Source organism: Pseudonaja textilis, chromosome 3 (assembly GCF_049901715.1).
Source record: "Pseudonaja textilis isolate UNSWEBS1 chromosome 3, rPseTex1.2, whole genome shotgun sequence".
Classification (NCBI taxonomy): domain Eukaryota; kingdom Metazoa; phylum Chordata; class Lepidosauria; order Squamata; family Elapidae; genus Pseudonaja; species Pseudonaja textilis.
In genome coordinates, this window is record NC_141992.1 from 75321298 (window position 1) to 75335561 (window position 14264).

Here is a 14264-nt window from a genome sequence, read left to right on the forward strand (position 1 = left end):
GGAAAACACAGCTCTTGCTCTTGCTGTTATTTTAAATAACTTTGTGAAAGCAACACTGTCTTAGTACTTAGCACGTAACGTGATTCAATCTGGGTTTTTTAAAATTTATTTAATCACCCATATCTTTTTGTCCAATATTTGTAGAGAACACTTGAAGGATTCTATTGGAATTCCCAAGGGAAATAAAAATAATACTTTTGGACTAAGAATGCGCATTTGCCAAGAATATTCCCCAAGGACAAGATTTGCCAGCCACCAGAAAGTAATCAAAAACAACTACAGCAAAGTTTTAATAAAAGTTAGAATAACAGCATTGAAGTACAGTTTGTTAATATCTTTTAAACCAAGGGTGTAGTGAAGAATGAATGGAGGTCAGAAGACAGCATATCAGTTCTAGGTAGACAGATGTTTCTCATACTACCAAATCTTTACTTATCTAAGATTAGGCATAAAGCATCCCCAAATCTCTTCTTGCAACAGATAATTATAATATATATACTTTTAAAAAGTCATTTTAAAATGAACATAACCCATTCTGCTTGACAGTTGAGATGTACAGATTAACAAGACAGCATGGTTTTCTACAAAGTCAAGACAAGATGATGACGCATATCATAAAATGGTAAACTTCTGAATTTCTTTAACTTACTGATTTTGGTAAATTTTTAAAGATGTAATGTTAAGGGTCCCTTTGTTTGTCAAAATATGGGTTGATCCATTCTATCCACCAATACTACTACTTTTCTAATAGTTGTAAATAGCAAGTTCCATCATTTTCATTCCTCCACTGTGGATAGGGCCAAATTGTTTCATATTTATACATACAATAATTCACTGTAATTATGTACAAAACACTTTTTTCCAGATCTTTGTCCATCCCCTCCCCAAAGAACTTCTAGTGTCAATTACACATATATTTAAAATCCTTTGAATTAGTATGGGGATTTTAATCCAGAATCTTATTTTTTTCACTCATCCACAAACATCATAAAATGTCCCTTCTTGCTGTTCACATTTCCAGCATAAAGTCTGCCATTATTGAGGTATTTATATTATTTGAGCTCTCTTTTGAGGTTTTACTGTACTTTTTTAATATACACTGCCAACACACTGGGTAGAGAAGTCACGTAACACAACCAAATGAACTAAATTATTGTAAAACTGCATTAACAGAATCTTGCAAACCTTAAAGTACAAATCTCCCACTGTCTCATTTACAGCCTGAGAAACTAGGAAGAGTCCTTTCTGAGCCTCTTCTTCGCCCATAATGCAACTGTGGGCTATGACCACTCTTATTGACTGTTCTCCAGGCAGCATCAATTCACTCTGACCCCTAAAGTGTTTCTCAATACTATTTCATATACCATACATTCCCAACCTTCTCACAGGAAATCTGCTTTCCTCAACTCAACAAACCCCTTCAAACTGATTGATTTTCTAAGCATTTCTTCCACTCAGGGTTTCCCATTGGGGAAGGGGGTCAAATCACTCAAGATGATGGCCACAAACATATGCTGAATCTCCCGTCCCCTTTTTTATATGTTGTGAGGCACATAACATGGATACATGGCTTTTATCTCATAGTTATGGCCACCATCTTGACTTCTTTTAACTTGTCTGAATTAACTCCTGTTCCCCGCTATAACTGTAGGTGATATTGGTGCCAAGATACCACATCTAAGATAGTTAATTTCAACATTATAGGGTTTTTTTGGGGGGTTGGGGGGCAGAACTCATCTGCCAAATGCTTTTGTCCCTCAGAGAAATTTTACAAGTGCTATACACGTAGTCCAGATAAGATTTCTTAAACTACACCTGAATTTCTAATCTTTTTTTCAGGAAGAAATAACCATGTTCAAATGAGAGAAAGAAAGGACATGGGTCACAGAATAGTTTAGTAACTGCCTTTGCCACAAAAGACACATCTTTTTCATATCTTAGATGGTACAAAGAAGTATGTTTTCAGAAAAAAATATGTGCCTTATTTTTCAGATCCTTTAACTCAGAATTTTAAAACATGCATGAAAGTACTTGTTATTTTTCCAGCTGTACAGAAGTGTTTGTATAACATGTTCTGGTTGTGTTACTCATGATGAAAAAATAAACAGTAGTTTTGTTTTCTGGATGCTATTGAAGTGCCCCTAAAGACACTTGAATCAACTTCCTAAGTTGGAGAGACTTTTTAGGATTTACATTCAATCGCAACATTTTTGAGGGCAAGAGCGTTTTCTGAATTAATCTGTGGTCTTAATTATTTCTCCATTGAAACAAGCAGGGTTTACTGCTTCTCCTCCTCCTCCTTCATCTTCCTGTTGTCTCTTATTTGCAACACAAGTTACAAAAAAATTCATCCTTCACTTCAGAGTCAATTCAAGTTGCATTAATGCTCAAAGGAAAAGACAACCATCTAAATACAACTTTTAATCTTGGTCACAAAAAAATATTTGGGAATTTTAATGTTAAAACAAAAATCAAACCAGTTTTTTCGTATCCAGGAATCCTATGGTTCACTGCCAAAGACTTAACACAAATATTTTGCTATGGTGGTAGTTGTTATTGTTGATGATAATAAGAATAATTATTATTCCAGTTATTTTTACTTTTCTACAAGAATTCACATCACAAAATATGCATATTGTTAGATGAAGATGAGATTAATGAGCTATATGGGAATTTGTATTAGTTCAACTAGTTCAATACTTTTGTTACAATATCTTATCATCACTAAAGAAGAAAAATAGATGATTGTTTCTTTTTACCTAAGCACATTTACTTCTTTAATATTTCTTGAAGGGGTTTTAGCTTCTAAGTGGGACCTAAGACATGAGTCTTCTGAACTTAAGTACGTTTCAAAGGGAAATTGGTCTCCTCTTTCCCCTAATATCCAATTTTTTTGGGGGCCTGATAAGACTATCCTTGAAGTGTAGTCAGGTCTAGTTCTTAGAGGACTTGTAAGTATTATCATCGTCCTCTTGTGTTTTATCAAGCTGCTCTTGTTTCACAAGCTAGTACTTTCTCTCAAACTTAGTCACAGCCCAACTAATTCCAACCTATTGACCTGAAATTATGCCTCAATAGGATGTTTTTAATGAATGGGGACGGAAGGAGGGGAAGGGAAATTGAGATGCGCATATACACATTATATGAATGGGAGAGGAAAAGGAGAAAGTTGTCTACTTGTGCTGAAGTCTTGGAAATTAAGTGATGAAATTTTGATCAAAATTTTGCTTTGTTTGTAAAGTTGGGTGTGGTTTAAATTATGAAATGATAAGTATACTCTTGATATGGGAGATATTTAAGTAATCATTCTATGTCTAGCAACTGCATTTTGGTAAGAAGGCTTCATTTACAATATGGACAGAAATATTTATTAAAGTAATTAGCATTTAAACTGTTTATGATTATCCCAACAATTGCTTAGGGTGTAAATCCTTGTGTAAGCTTAATTCCTCTCCAAATGAGTGTTGGCAGTGACAATAACTGCCTGACACACCCTGAACATTATTACTCAATTGCATATATCCTGTTGTAACTAATTATATAATAATTAGTTTTCAAGAACACATTAACTTTTTCTTTGGCATGCTCTTACCCTTCCCCACCTGGTTGCAAAAAAAAAAAAAATACAGCAAATTAAGTATATAGTGAGTACTGGTGCCAAGTCTGCCTTCAGGTTTAATATATTTTAATAAAACATTATTACATACTCTCCATATATTTAAATAGACTGCTGGCATGATCTTCTTTCTGGTTTTATGTCTATAAAACTTACTCACTCACTGCACATTATTGAAAGTGATCTAGAAAGAAAACTTAATAGCTGCATCGTTGCAAATTCAATGCTAGAGATCAAAATCTGTGATTTTGTAGCAGGAATGGCTGAGCCTAGGGGTGGAGTCAAGAGAGGAATTAGCCTGGAGTCGTTATGCTTCCACAAATGATCTAAGTCTAATCCCTCTTGAATTCTGTTAACTCTTGTCTAGCATCAGTTTAGTGCTGGGTATTAGCTGACTAAATTCTTGATTGTAGGCATGGACAATAAATCAGCTTAACTGGAACTTACTGATTCTTCTCACCCGACAAATTTGCAAATTCTGGTTTCAAACATCCAATTGAAAGCTTGTCCAAAATTTTAGTACAAAAGTTTGAAAAATGAACCCATACACAAGTCTGGTTATTTCTGCCCTTTAGTGACATTTTTACTTCGCTCCTACAGCGTTACTGAAACCCTAGGAAAAATACTGTGCCATGAATACAATACAGTATATACTATAAGATGAGTAATTTGAGTGGAAAATACTCTGGACTTCTCATCTTTTGTGAAAAGGTATAGAGATGCCTATCTTGCAATTTTTAGATGCCAAAGTCTGCAAGAGACAAGAAAGTACTAACTTACACAATCAATCTGTTATTACTTCTTTTTAAATGTGCATTTGTAGAGAATAGGGATAGGAATTTTGCCTAACTGGATATATAAATATAAGTCTCTTGAAGTGTCCCTTTGAGACAAAAATCCAAGCAATGGAAGGGAAGTAATTCATAAGATTATATCAAAGGGTGCATATATGAATACATTTCATTATGAGCTTGTTTTCAAAAGACTGTCTACACGGCAGAGTTAGTAATCTGAGTCCCTTATAGAGCCCTTTCATTACAAAGCTAAATTTCTTTTCTCTTCTTTTAAAAAGAAAAGATAAATTTGGTCCAAATAATTATGGAATTATGATTTTTCCCCTTCTTCTGTTCAGTTGTGTCCAATTCTGTGATGATGCCTGGATAAATCTTTGAAATTTTCTTGGCAAGTTTTTCAAAAGTGCTTTGCCATTGCAGGCTGAAAAAGTGATCTGCCCAAGATCACGCAGCCAGATTTGTGCCTAAGGCAAGACTAGAACTCACAGTCTCTCAGTTTCTAGCCTGATGCCTTAAACTACTATACCAGAAGAACTGGGGATTTTTCAGTATCCTTCTCCTGCCACACTCACCAAGCCACGCCCACAGAACTGATAGTAAAAAAATATTGAATCCCACCACTGCATTACACCAAACTGGCTCTAGTTATATACATATATAGCAGTGTTGGGATTCAATTTTTTTTTTTACTATCGGTTCTGTGGGCGTGGCTTGGTAGGCGTGGCAGAGGAAGGATACTGTAACATCTCCAGTCAGAGGTGGTATTTGCCGGTTCTCCGAACTACTCAAAATTTCCACTACCGGTTCTTCAGAACTGGTCAGAACTGCTGAATGCCACCTCTGATATATAGCTTGCCATATTAGTGTAATTCAAATCAGAAGCTTTGAAATGAATATTTCAGGTGAACTGATCTGTGTTTTAAAATGTAGAAAATTTATCTTTCAGGATCTAAATAACTTAGAGAACAGAACAGTTTTCTTTTTTTTTCTTTTTAAATCAAACTACTAAAGTTTGTGCTGTAAAAACTGTAGTTGTAGATCCTGTTTCCTAATCCAGTGCCCTCTCTGTATTAGATTTTCCTAGCCAGCATGACCTAGGAATGGATTTGTTATCTGGAGGGCAGCTTTTTGAGAGAAAAGATTTTAAACAGGGTCACTGTTTTAGTACAGACACCCCAAGCAAGGAGATAGTAGGAAAGTGCAAGACTACCCCTCATTTTGCTCTAGCTACTTTATCTTCCAAGTCAGAAAAGACCAAATTCCTTTAATCTATTTTGACTTTAAATTAAAGAAAAACAAACAGGGGAAAAAAATTGCACCTGGCTCTACAAAAGTGACTCGCTTGCTTGACGTGATTTCAAGCGGCTGGGATATTAAAACCCTGAAAAAGGGAGTTTATAATGGAAATGCTGACAGACTATTAACTATAGCATCACTGCTCTAATAAATGGAATGGGCTGTCATAATCTCTAGTTCATAAATATGCAAATACAAGACAGAGGATTTGCTCCAAAGGATGTCTCTATAATTTTAACTGACCTTTACTGATACTAAATGAGCCTGTTGCTTCTGGTTTCATGTTTGAAATACAAAGCACTATTTTGCTTCCAGGATGAGACCCTGTTTTTTCCTGGAAAGTGTATCAGCAATGCATTTCTACTTTCTTCAATGGAAGCAAAGCAGAACTCAAGTGTCAATGCAAGGTTAAAAATCCCACTTGCCAAACAAAAACCTTCTTGGCTGCAAGCAATTTTGGGTTGATACACATCCATATTCACACCAAAAATGTTTGCCTAATTAATTACTCTCCTCCTCCTCCTCCTCCTCCTCCTCCTCCTCCTCCTCCTCCTCCTCCTCCTCCTCCTCCTCCTCCTCCTCCTCTTCCTTTGAAGGGGAGATTTCAAATGCCTCTTTTCCATTTATGTGTCAAAGATCTCATTGACCTGCCAAAATTCAGTCAGCCACTCAGTGATAAACACCCATCAACACAATAATATCGACTCTGAATATTTTCCACTTTCCTGCTTTGGGCCAAACGGAGGTAAATCCAATGACTTACTATTTAATAACCTAAATGTAATTTGCTTAGAGTCTCTCATTGCATGGAAGAGAATTGGATGGCTAGCTGTTTTTTAGATTCAATCCCCCCTCCCTCTCTTTAATTATTTTAAGCTATTCATCCTGGTATCTGGTCCACTGATGCTTCGCCAAATTGCCAGCAGGGGAAAGATCTGTCCAATCCTGAAGCTAAATGAGTCACTGAGAATCAATCTGTTTAGTTTCTCATGCTACGGTAGGGTTCCTCTGTCCTTGTCTCATTTTGCTTCATTCAGAAAGAGGGCTTCAGCATCGGACATTGCCGCCTCCTGTTTCGCCATCCTGGCTCTGTTCATCACAGCTGTTCGTGGACTCCAACTGGACACAAAACCACAGATGCTCCGGTGTTGACGCTATGCAGTTCTTGCTCTGATGGAAAATGAAGACATCCGAGCTTTCTCAAGGTTACCAGCAAAGTAGTTTATCAGGCATCTGAAGAAAAATGAACATAGACAAATTGTTTAGCTGGTTTTTCACCCCCACCCCGCACCCCACAGATAACAGATAATCAGAGTTGGAAGGGACCTTGTAGGGCATCTAGTCCAATCTAGTCCATCCAGTGTAGGGGAGACCCTACACCGTTTCTGACACATGGCAGTCCAATCTCTTCTTGAAATCTCAAGTGATGGCGCTCCCACAACTTCCGAGGGCAAGCTGTTCCATTGGTTGATTGTTCTGTCAGAAAGTTTCTCCTTATTTCCAGGTTAAATCTCTCCTTGTTCAGTTTCTATCCATTATTCCTTGTCTGGCCTTTGGGTGCTTTAGAAAATAGCTTGACCCCTTCCTCTCTGTGGTAGCCCCTCAAACATTGGAAGACTGCTATCATGTCTCCCCTGGTCCTTCTCTTCTCTAGATTAGCCATGCCCAGTTCCTGCAACCGTTCATTGTATGTTTTAGTCTCCAGTCCTCTAATTTTGTCCCCACATCCCCAAACATTCTCAACAAGGGAACAGCCCCAGATACTATGTGTGGTAAAGGATTTTCACCTTTCCCTCCATTACTTTATAAGCTCAAACCTGTCAGATACATTCATAAACTTAAAAGGGAAATGGTTTATATAATCCTGAAAGGGGGGGTGTAAAGGTTTTTTGCAGTGCCTGCTAAAAAAAAGAATGCTAAGAAGCAAGCATTTCATATTTCCTTTCTTTCTTCAGAGCCCTGATTCAATTACATAAAACTATGTGCCTTGCTCTTTAGAACTTCATGTAAGATTAAGATAACTGGTATTTTCATGGTAAATGATTAAATTAGCAGACACTGTTTTATCTTGAACTTTGCCATCGAGGCTGACATTTTTGCACAATTTACTCCTAGACACTGGTAATCTAAATTGCTCCGTGTCTCTCATTTTTCAAAGCATTTGAACAACTAAAGAGCCCTTCTGCCTCCGTCTGATTTGTAAGCGGGTAAAACTTGACACTCTTTCATCCTGGCATAAGAAATGGCAAAAGAGAACATGGATGCTTTCTTTATTTCTGCTGAACTTGGAGGGGGACATCACATTAGCGTGTAGCATTGGTTCCCTCTTTTGAGTGTGTGTGTGTGTGTGTGTGTGTGTGTATGCTTTGACGTTGTGGCAAGGCTTAATAGTTTCAATGATATTAAAAGTGACACCGATGGGAGCTACTGGCAAGGTCATCCTTTCCTCTCAGTAAGGTCAAGAAAATGGTGTGACGCTAAGGATAACATGCAACAGGGCTGTAGATAAGGCTTTATAAGTACCAAGAAAGTCAAAGTAGAACAAACTTCAGTCTGAAAAAAAAAGGCAGAATAACAAAATAACAGATTTCGAAGGGACCTTGAAGGTTTTCTAGTCCAACCTCCTGCTCAGGCAGGAAACCCCTAGTTCAGGCAGTAGCAATCAAATTTTGTATTATTGTCATGAGATGATAAGGCTATGACCAAAACCTACAGAGGAGTTTGGGTACCAGATGATAACATTTCCAGGATGGGCTGTTTGAGGAAAAGCACAGGATTTATACAGGAACTGATCATGTGACCCAATCAAAGTCAAAATTAGTTTGATAGTGCCAGTATCAAAAGAGGAGGAATGTGCTGCTATTTGGAAAGATCTCCCAAGAAGTACAGATTTGAATTAAGAAGGATGTAATTCTCTTCCTATTAGAATCAGTAGATATTCAGTGAGTATCTGAAGTTAATGAAGCTAATATAGACACAGGGAGGGAAGATCCTGAGGAATTGTGTAACAAATTGCAAGTAGTGCTAAATGAAACATCAAAAAAACAATGTAGCACTCGTTATGGTAATTGGAAAAAGAAAAATTAGAGAAATGGAGGAGCCTATAATTACAAGAATACTTGGATTTGATAAATGCAATAATCTAGGACAGGGGCCAATAAGCGTTTTGTGAATACAATTCTTTGTTCATTGCCAACATCTGCTTCAAGTGGCAGAAATGCTAACTCTACACTTAGATATCACAGGATAGAAAACCAGAATCATGTGGACTATCGGTTAGGAAATAGAAATACAGGAAACAGAAAATGTGAAAAGGAAATCGAGCCAGCTGTGACAGTTTCAGGGGCAGATTGTGGAACAGACCATGAATTATTGGTGTCAAATATACAGGTTAAATTTAGAAAATTAAAGAGGGTAAGGGCTGCCAAATAAAAATTGAGCTGGTGAACATTCAGCCAGACAACAAGAACAATATAATAAAATTATGCACTTATCTTAAGGAATAAGGAACTTGAAGATTTACCGTAAGAGGTATTACAATACAGTATTTCTGGAGTTAAGATGATTTCACTAAATTTAAAATGCAAAATTATACATCCTCAGGGCCTGTGCTTTTTCTTTTTTTCAAGTAAGGGCAATAATGCTGGGTTATTTATTTATTTACTTACTAACTTGCTTACTTATTTCCCACCTTTATTATTTGTATAAATAAATCAAGGCAGCAAACATATGTAACACACTTTCTTTTTTCTACTTTCCCCACAACAATCCTGTGAGTTGAGTTGGGCTGAGAAAGAGAGAGTGACTAGCCCAAAGTCACGTAGATGGTTTTTACAACTCACCCTTTCCTGCTTTCTAGCCTGGTGCCTTAACCATTAAACCAAATTGGCTCTCTGGTTACCTTTGAAAAGGCTTTATGGAGAGCTCCATGATGTATCAAGCAATACCTTGCCAGATTTCAACATATTCTTCTATTCAAGCCATGAACAGAGACCTTGTTTGCAAATCCTCCCCTTTGCCTAAGTACGGTCTTGCTGACAGGGCTTCTTAGTGGATGGCCCTGTTCTTTCTAGCACTTTTCTTTTTAGTCAAGCTGAAGCAGTTTAGTTTGGTCCTTAGATTAGACCAGTTTTAAAAGTATTAGATAAATGGGAAAGATCCAATTTCAGTATGTCTCATTGTCTTAAAGCAGGAGTGTCAAATTCACATTGTCACGGCGTTGTCACCAGTGGTGTGTTTCAAATATTTTTACCATTGGTTCGATGGGCGTGGCTTGGCGGGCACGCTTTGCACATGCATGCATGCAAACACACACTTTGCGCAGGCGCAGAGGCTTTCTGACTCACCTCCTGCAATCCTGCACTCTCCCGGTCGCTTCAGCAACTGCCACATGGAAATCTGCTGTGCCGTGCAAAGCAACTGCACTTCAAGCACGGAATCAACATTAGTATGGAAGCCCGGGCAGGCGGGTGAGCCCATCAGCAGAGCATTGGAGAGAACCGGTTCGGTCTCCACTGCTTATTGGCGCTACCAGCTCGGCAGAACTGGGTCAAACTGGTAGAATATCACCACTGGTTGTCACGTGACATATCAGGATTTTCCCCCCTTCGCTAAACTGGGCGGGGGAGTGGCCAGCGCATGACGTATCTGGCCCTTGGGCTGTGAGTTTGACTGCCATGTCCTAAAGTATTAAGATTGTGTTGTTGTTCGTTAAAAATTCTTCCACTGAGTTGAAATAATAAGCTAATGTTCCTCTATTGACCGATATAAAATCAAAAAAAGACATTTACCTTGTTTTCCATCCTAAAGCCTATACATTCATTTTAGACCTAAAGGGGCATGAGAGAAAACATACTTTGCCACCATGGAAGTGAGAGCGCTATCAGAAAATGGCAGTGTTATAATCTTTCCTTCTACACTGAGGTAAAAGAAGAATCTCCGCTCTGTCTCTTTTAACCAGGTTCAAATGAACTTTGGTTGTCCCACAGTTAGGATCCAGTAGCCATCTCATGAAACCGGAAATATGAGACATTGTTCTCAATATTTTGCTCCTAGTTTCTTTAAACTTATATCACGTCTTTCCAACGATCTTTTAACATTAATAAAGTTAAGAAGTGCTTCATTACTTTTCTTGGTTTTTCTTCTTCTCCAGCCTTCCTTTCCCTTCCTTTTATAGACCTTAGACCAGGGTCCTCAACCTCCGGTCCATGGTACCGGTCCGTGGCCTGTTGGGAACTGGGCCACACAAGGTGAGTGAGCATTCAAAGCTCCATTTGTGTGAGCGGCGGCACATGTACAAAACCATTCCTGCCACATACACAGCCACTGCCACTCCACAGACCTGGAAAGGTTGGGGACTGCTGCCTATATACCTGACAACATGAATTATCTTGCTTTTATTGACTTATAAGTCACTTGGGGAATTTTTTCAACCAAAGAGTATTTTATTTTAGTCTCACACCATCCCATTTTTCTAGATATTCAAGGCAGCTTAAATGGGGATCTCCCTTCATTTATCTCTGTAAAACCAAACAATGAAATAGGCTGGACTGGGAGAAAAACATAATGCCAGTTTCTGTGGCCAAAGTTACATTTGAACGTTACATTTTTCTCATATCAATGCTTTAAGGAAATCAATTTTATAATTTTGTAAATACATTTATTCTACAGTTTTTGGAAAACGATCACTCTTGCCATGACGTGCCAGAAAATTCAATCTTGAGAAAACCAGCTAGTAAATACCTGCACATATGTGTTATTCCCAGCAACAATTTTCATGGACTCAGGCCCAGGCAATGTCTGACATAATAAGAGTTAATGAAATTAGGAATGGAGTTCTAAACATGGAATATACTGAATGTACTGAGGCATTGCCTGAAATATCCTTTAAATATCTCCTTGGAAAACATCTTTAATAAATATATGATCAGGCACCTTCTAGAAAAGGAAAAATGGTGGAAAGTCAAAGTAGGTGGAACAACTACTTTGCTATAAGCACCTATAGTATCTGTCAGCGGGGCAAAGTGAGAATAATGTGTTCCGTGTTCCAAACTTCACTCCCTGTGATGGTTGGTCAGGTTATGCACTATATATCCTTTTCTGAGCAATTAGAGCACAAAGGAAATATCTGCTAATAGCAGATGTTCACATAGGGCAACATTGCTCAGTTTCAAAAGAAGAACATTGTAGGATGTGCTGAATCCTGATATTCTACAAATATTTCAGCAGTCTGGGTTGTAGATTATTATGATAAATCAAGCATGGCCGATGCTATCATGTGGGCTTACCTTTCAGCTACTTGGTACATCACTTGAGTAGTGGATTTGTCATCACCAAAACAATTATGTAACTCCATGTTGCTATCGTAGTATATGAAAGTATCATACTTGGCTAGGCTCACACCATATGGGTCTTACTTATGTCAGCATCCTTCCTTAATAGAGGAGGTGAATGTTGGCAAGAGATAACAAAATGGGGTCACAAAAAAGTCCAATCTTCATAAGCTACATTGACAAGCGGGATGGACAGATTATGCAATCTCCAAGATAACAAATAGAACAAAATGGATTCTGTTACAATTCTGCTTTCTCCACTCATCACCTAAACGGAATATGAAGCATTCCCAGCTTTAATATATTTTGCATGGTAATTTTAAGGTATTTAATCACTGCTAGGTAATGACAGGTAGGCTAACCAGCCTAACAATGCCTTGAGCCGAGCTCCTGTAATGGTTATGTGGGAATGACTATGGCAGGCAGTGCGAAGAGAAGCAGCTAAGGGAATAGCCAGATAAAAGCAAGTTAGCCCACAACTGCAGTGTGGGCAGTGCAAGTGGCTCAGAAAATACCCTTTTTAGTTTCTTGAGCTGTAAAAGGGACGGTGGGTGCGGGAGGTAGAAGTGCACTTTCAGACTTGCAAGACTGATATGAGTCTTGCAAAGTAGACCAGATAGGAAACATGGGTAGATGAACTAATTCTGTTTTATTGTAAGGTTACATTAACAAAGTCTGGCAAGTCTAAAAGAGCATTTTTCTTTCTCTGTTTCCTTTATAGCCAATAGCAATAGCACTTAGACTTATATACCACTTCACAGTACTGTACAGCGCTGTCTAAGCAGTTTACAGAGTCGGCGTATTGCCCCCATCAATCTGGGTCCTCATTTTATGGATCTCAGAAGGATGGAAGGCTGAGTCAACCTTGAGCCGGTGAGACCTGAACTGCCGAACTGCTGGCAGCCAATGATCAGCAGAAGTAGCCTGCGGTACTGCACTTTAACCACTGTGCCTCAAAAGAAACTAGAGAGGTTCCCTTCTTAGCTACTTGCCCTGTCCATATGCCTGCTGTGGGCTAAGTTGCCCTTTATCTGACTATTATCTTGGTTGCTTCTCTACATCCTATCTCCCAAGGTCACTTTATGGCTGCCTTGTTACCATCTCTGGCTTATAGTTATGGACATTTCAGAATTCACAAAGCTAAAATATTCCTGTCATTGTTAATCATGACCTCGTGTGTGGAAATCAAATAGCACAATTCTTCCTTCTGATTAAAGTTAAATTTATTAGCAATTAAGAGTAGGGTAGAAAACAGAACGAGCCGGACTTCCAATTCTACCATCCAAAATTATAGAGTGACTGACTGCATTATTTGTGGATAGTTAATATCTACTAAGAAGTTGACAGTATTAATATAACAGCAATGCAATTAAAGCAACTCTCCAAGTTTGCAATGCTAAGATTATTTCTGCTCTAATTAAATCATAGCTCTTTAGCGAAAAGGAGAACAAAATTAACATGTTGGGAGTCCGTTCTCCCTCAGTACTTTCCCTCTCCTGCCCTCCCTCTTGGTGAATATTGGTTTGTTTGGGGCTATCCTTGGCCATCCTAGTGAAGAGAAGAAGGCAGTATGTCTTTGGTTAAGCACTTAGCAGGTCAAAAGCTTTCATTCTATAACCAGCAGGATGAGAAATCTCCATATTAGAAAGACATAGCACTTATACCAGTGGTGGGATTCAAATTTTTCTACTACTGGGTTCTGTGGGCATGGCTTGGTGGGCATGGCAGGGGAAGGATACTGCAAAATCTCCATTCCTTCCCCATCCCACTAACCTGCTTTCCAGCTCCGTTCTCCTGTGCAGGGCAACCAAAGAAGAATAGATGGGGGCGGGGCCAACCAGAGGTGGTATCTGCCAGTTCTCTGAATTACTCAAAATTTCCGCTCCCGGTTCTCCAGAACTGGTCAGAACCCGCTGAATACCACCTCTGACTTATACCAGCAGATAACTTCCGTGGCACACATATTCTGACGTTTCTGAAGCATATAGAACATGGCACGGATTGGGCTGTGTGTATAAATCAAATTCACAATGCTGCTTCAGGATAATAATAATACAATGAACTACCAAAAAAATTAATAAAATCTATGTGAAATCCAATAAAAGGGAACACCACAGATTTTTATCTTCCCATATGTTGAGATCCTCCTTATGACAGTGCTGCGTTCAAGGAAGCTTCCTAGCAAAATATTACTACTTTTCATAAGACTTAATGGTATCTACAAGT

At 38.4% G+C, this 14264-nt stretch overlaps 1 protein-coding gene across 1 annotated transcript in view; it reads right to left on the minus strand.

Annotated features, from left to right (window-relative positions):
• Nucleotides 1–266: 266 nt before the first annotated feature.
• Nucleotides 267–14264, minus strand: part of LOC148126168 (uncharacterized) — a 278790-nt gene continuing 264792 nt past the window's right edge. Inside the window, exon 5 of the mRNA XM_087930129.1 lies at nucleotides 267–6939. Coding sequence (XP_087786255.1) covers nucleotides 6861–6939 — 79 coding nt within the window. The 3' untranslated portion in view covers nucleotides 267–6860. The remainder of the gene's footprint in view (nucleotides 6940–14264) is intronic.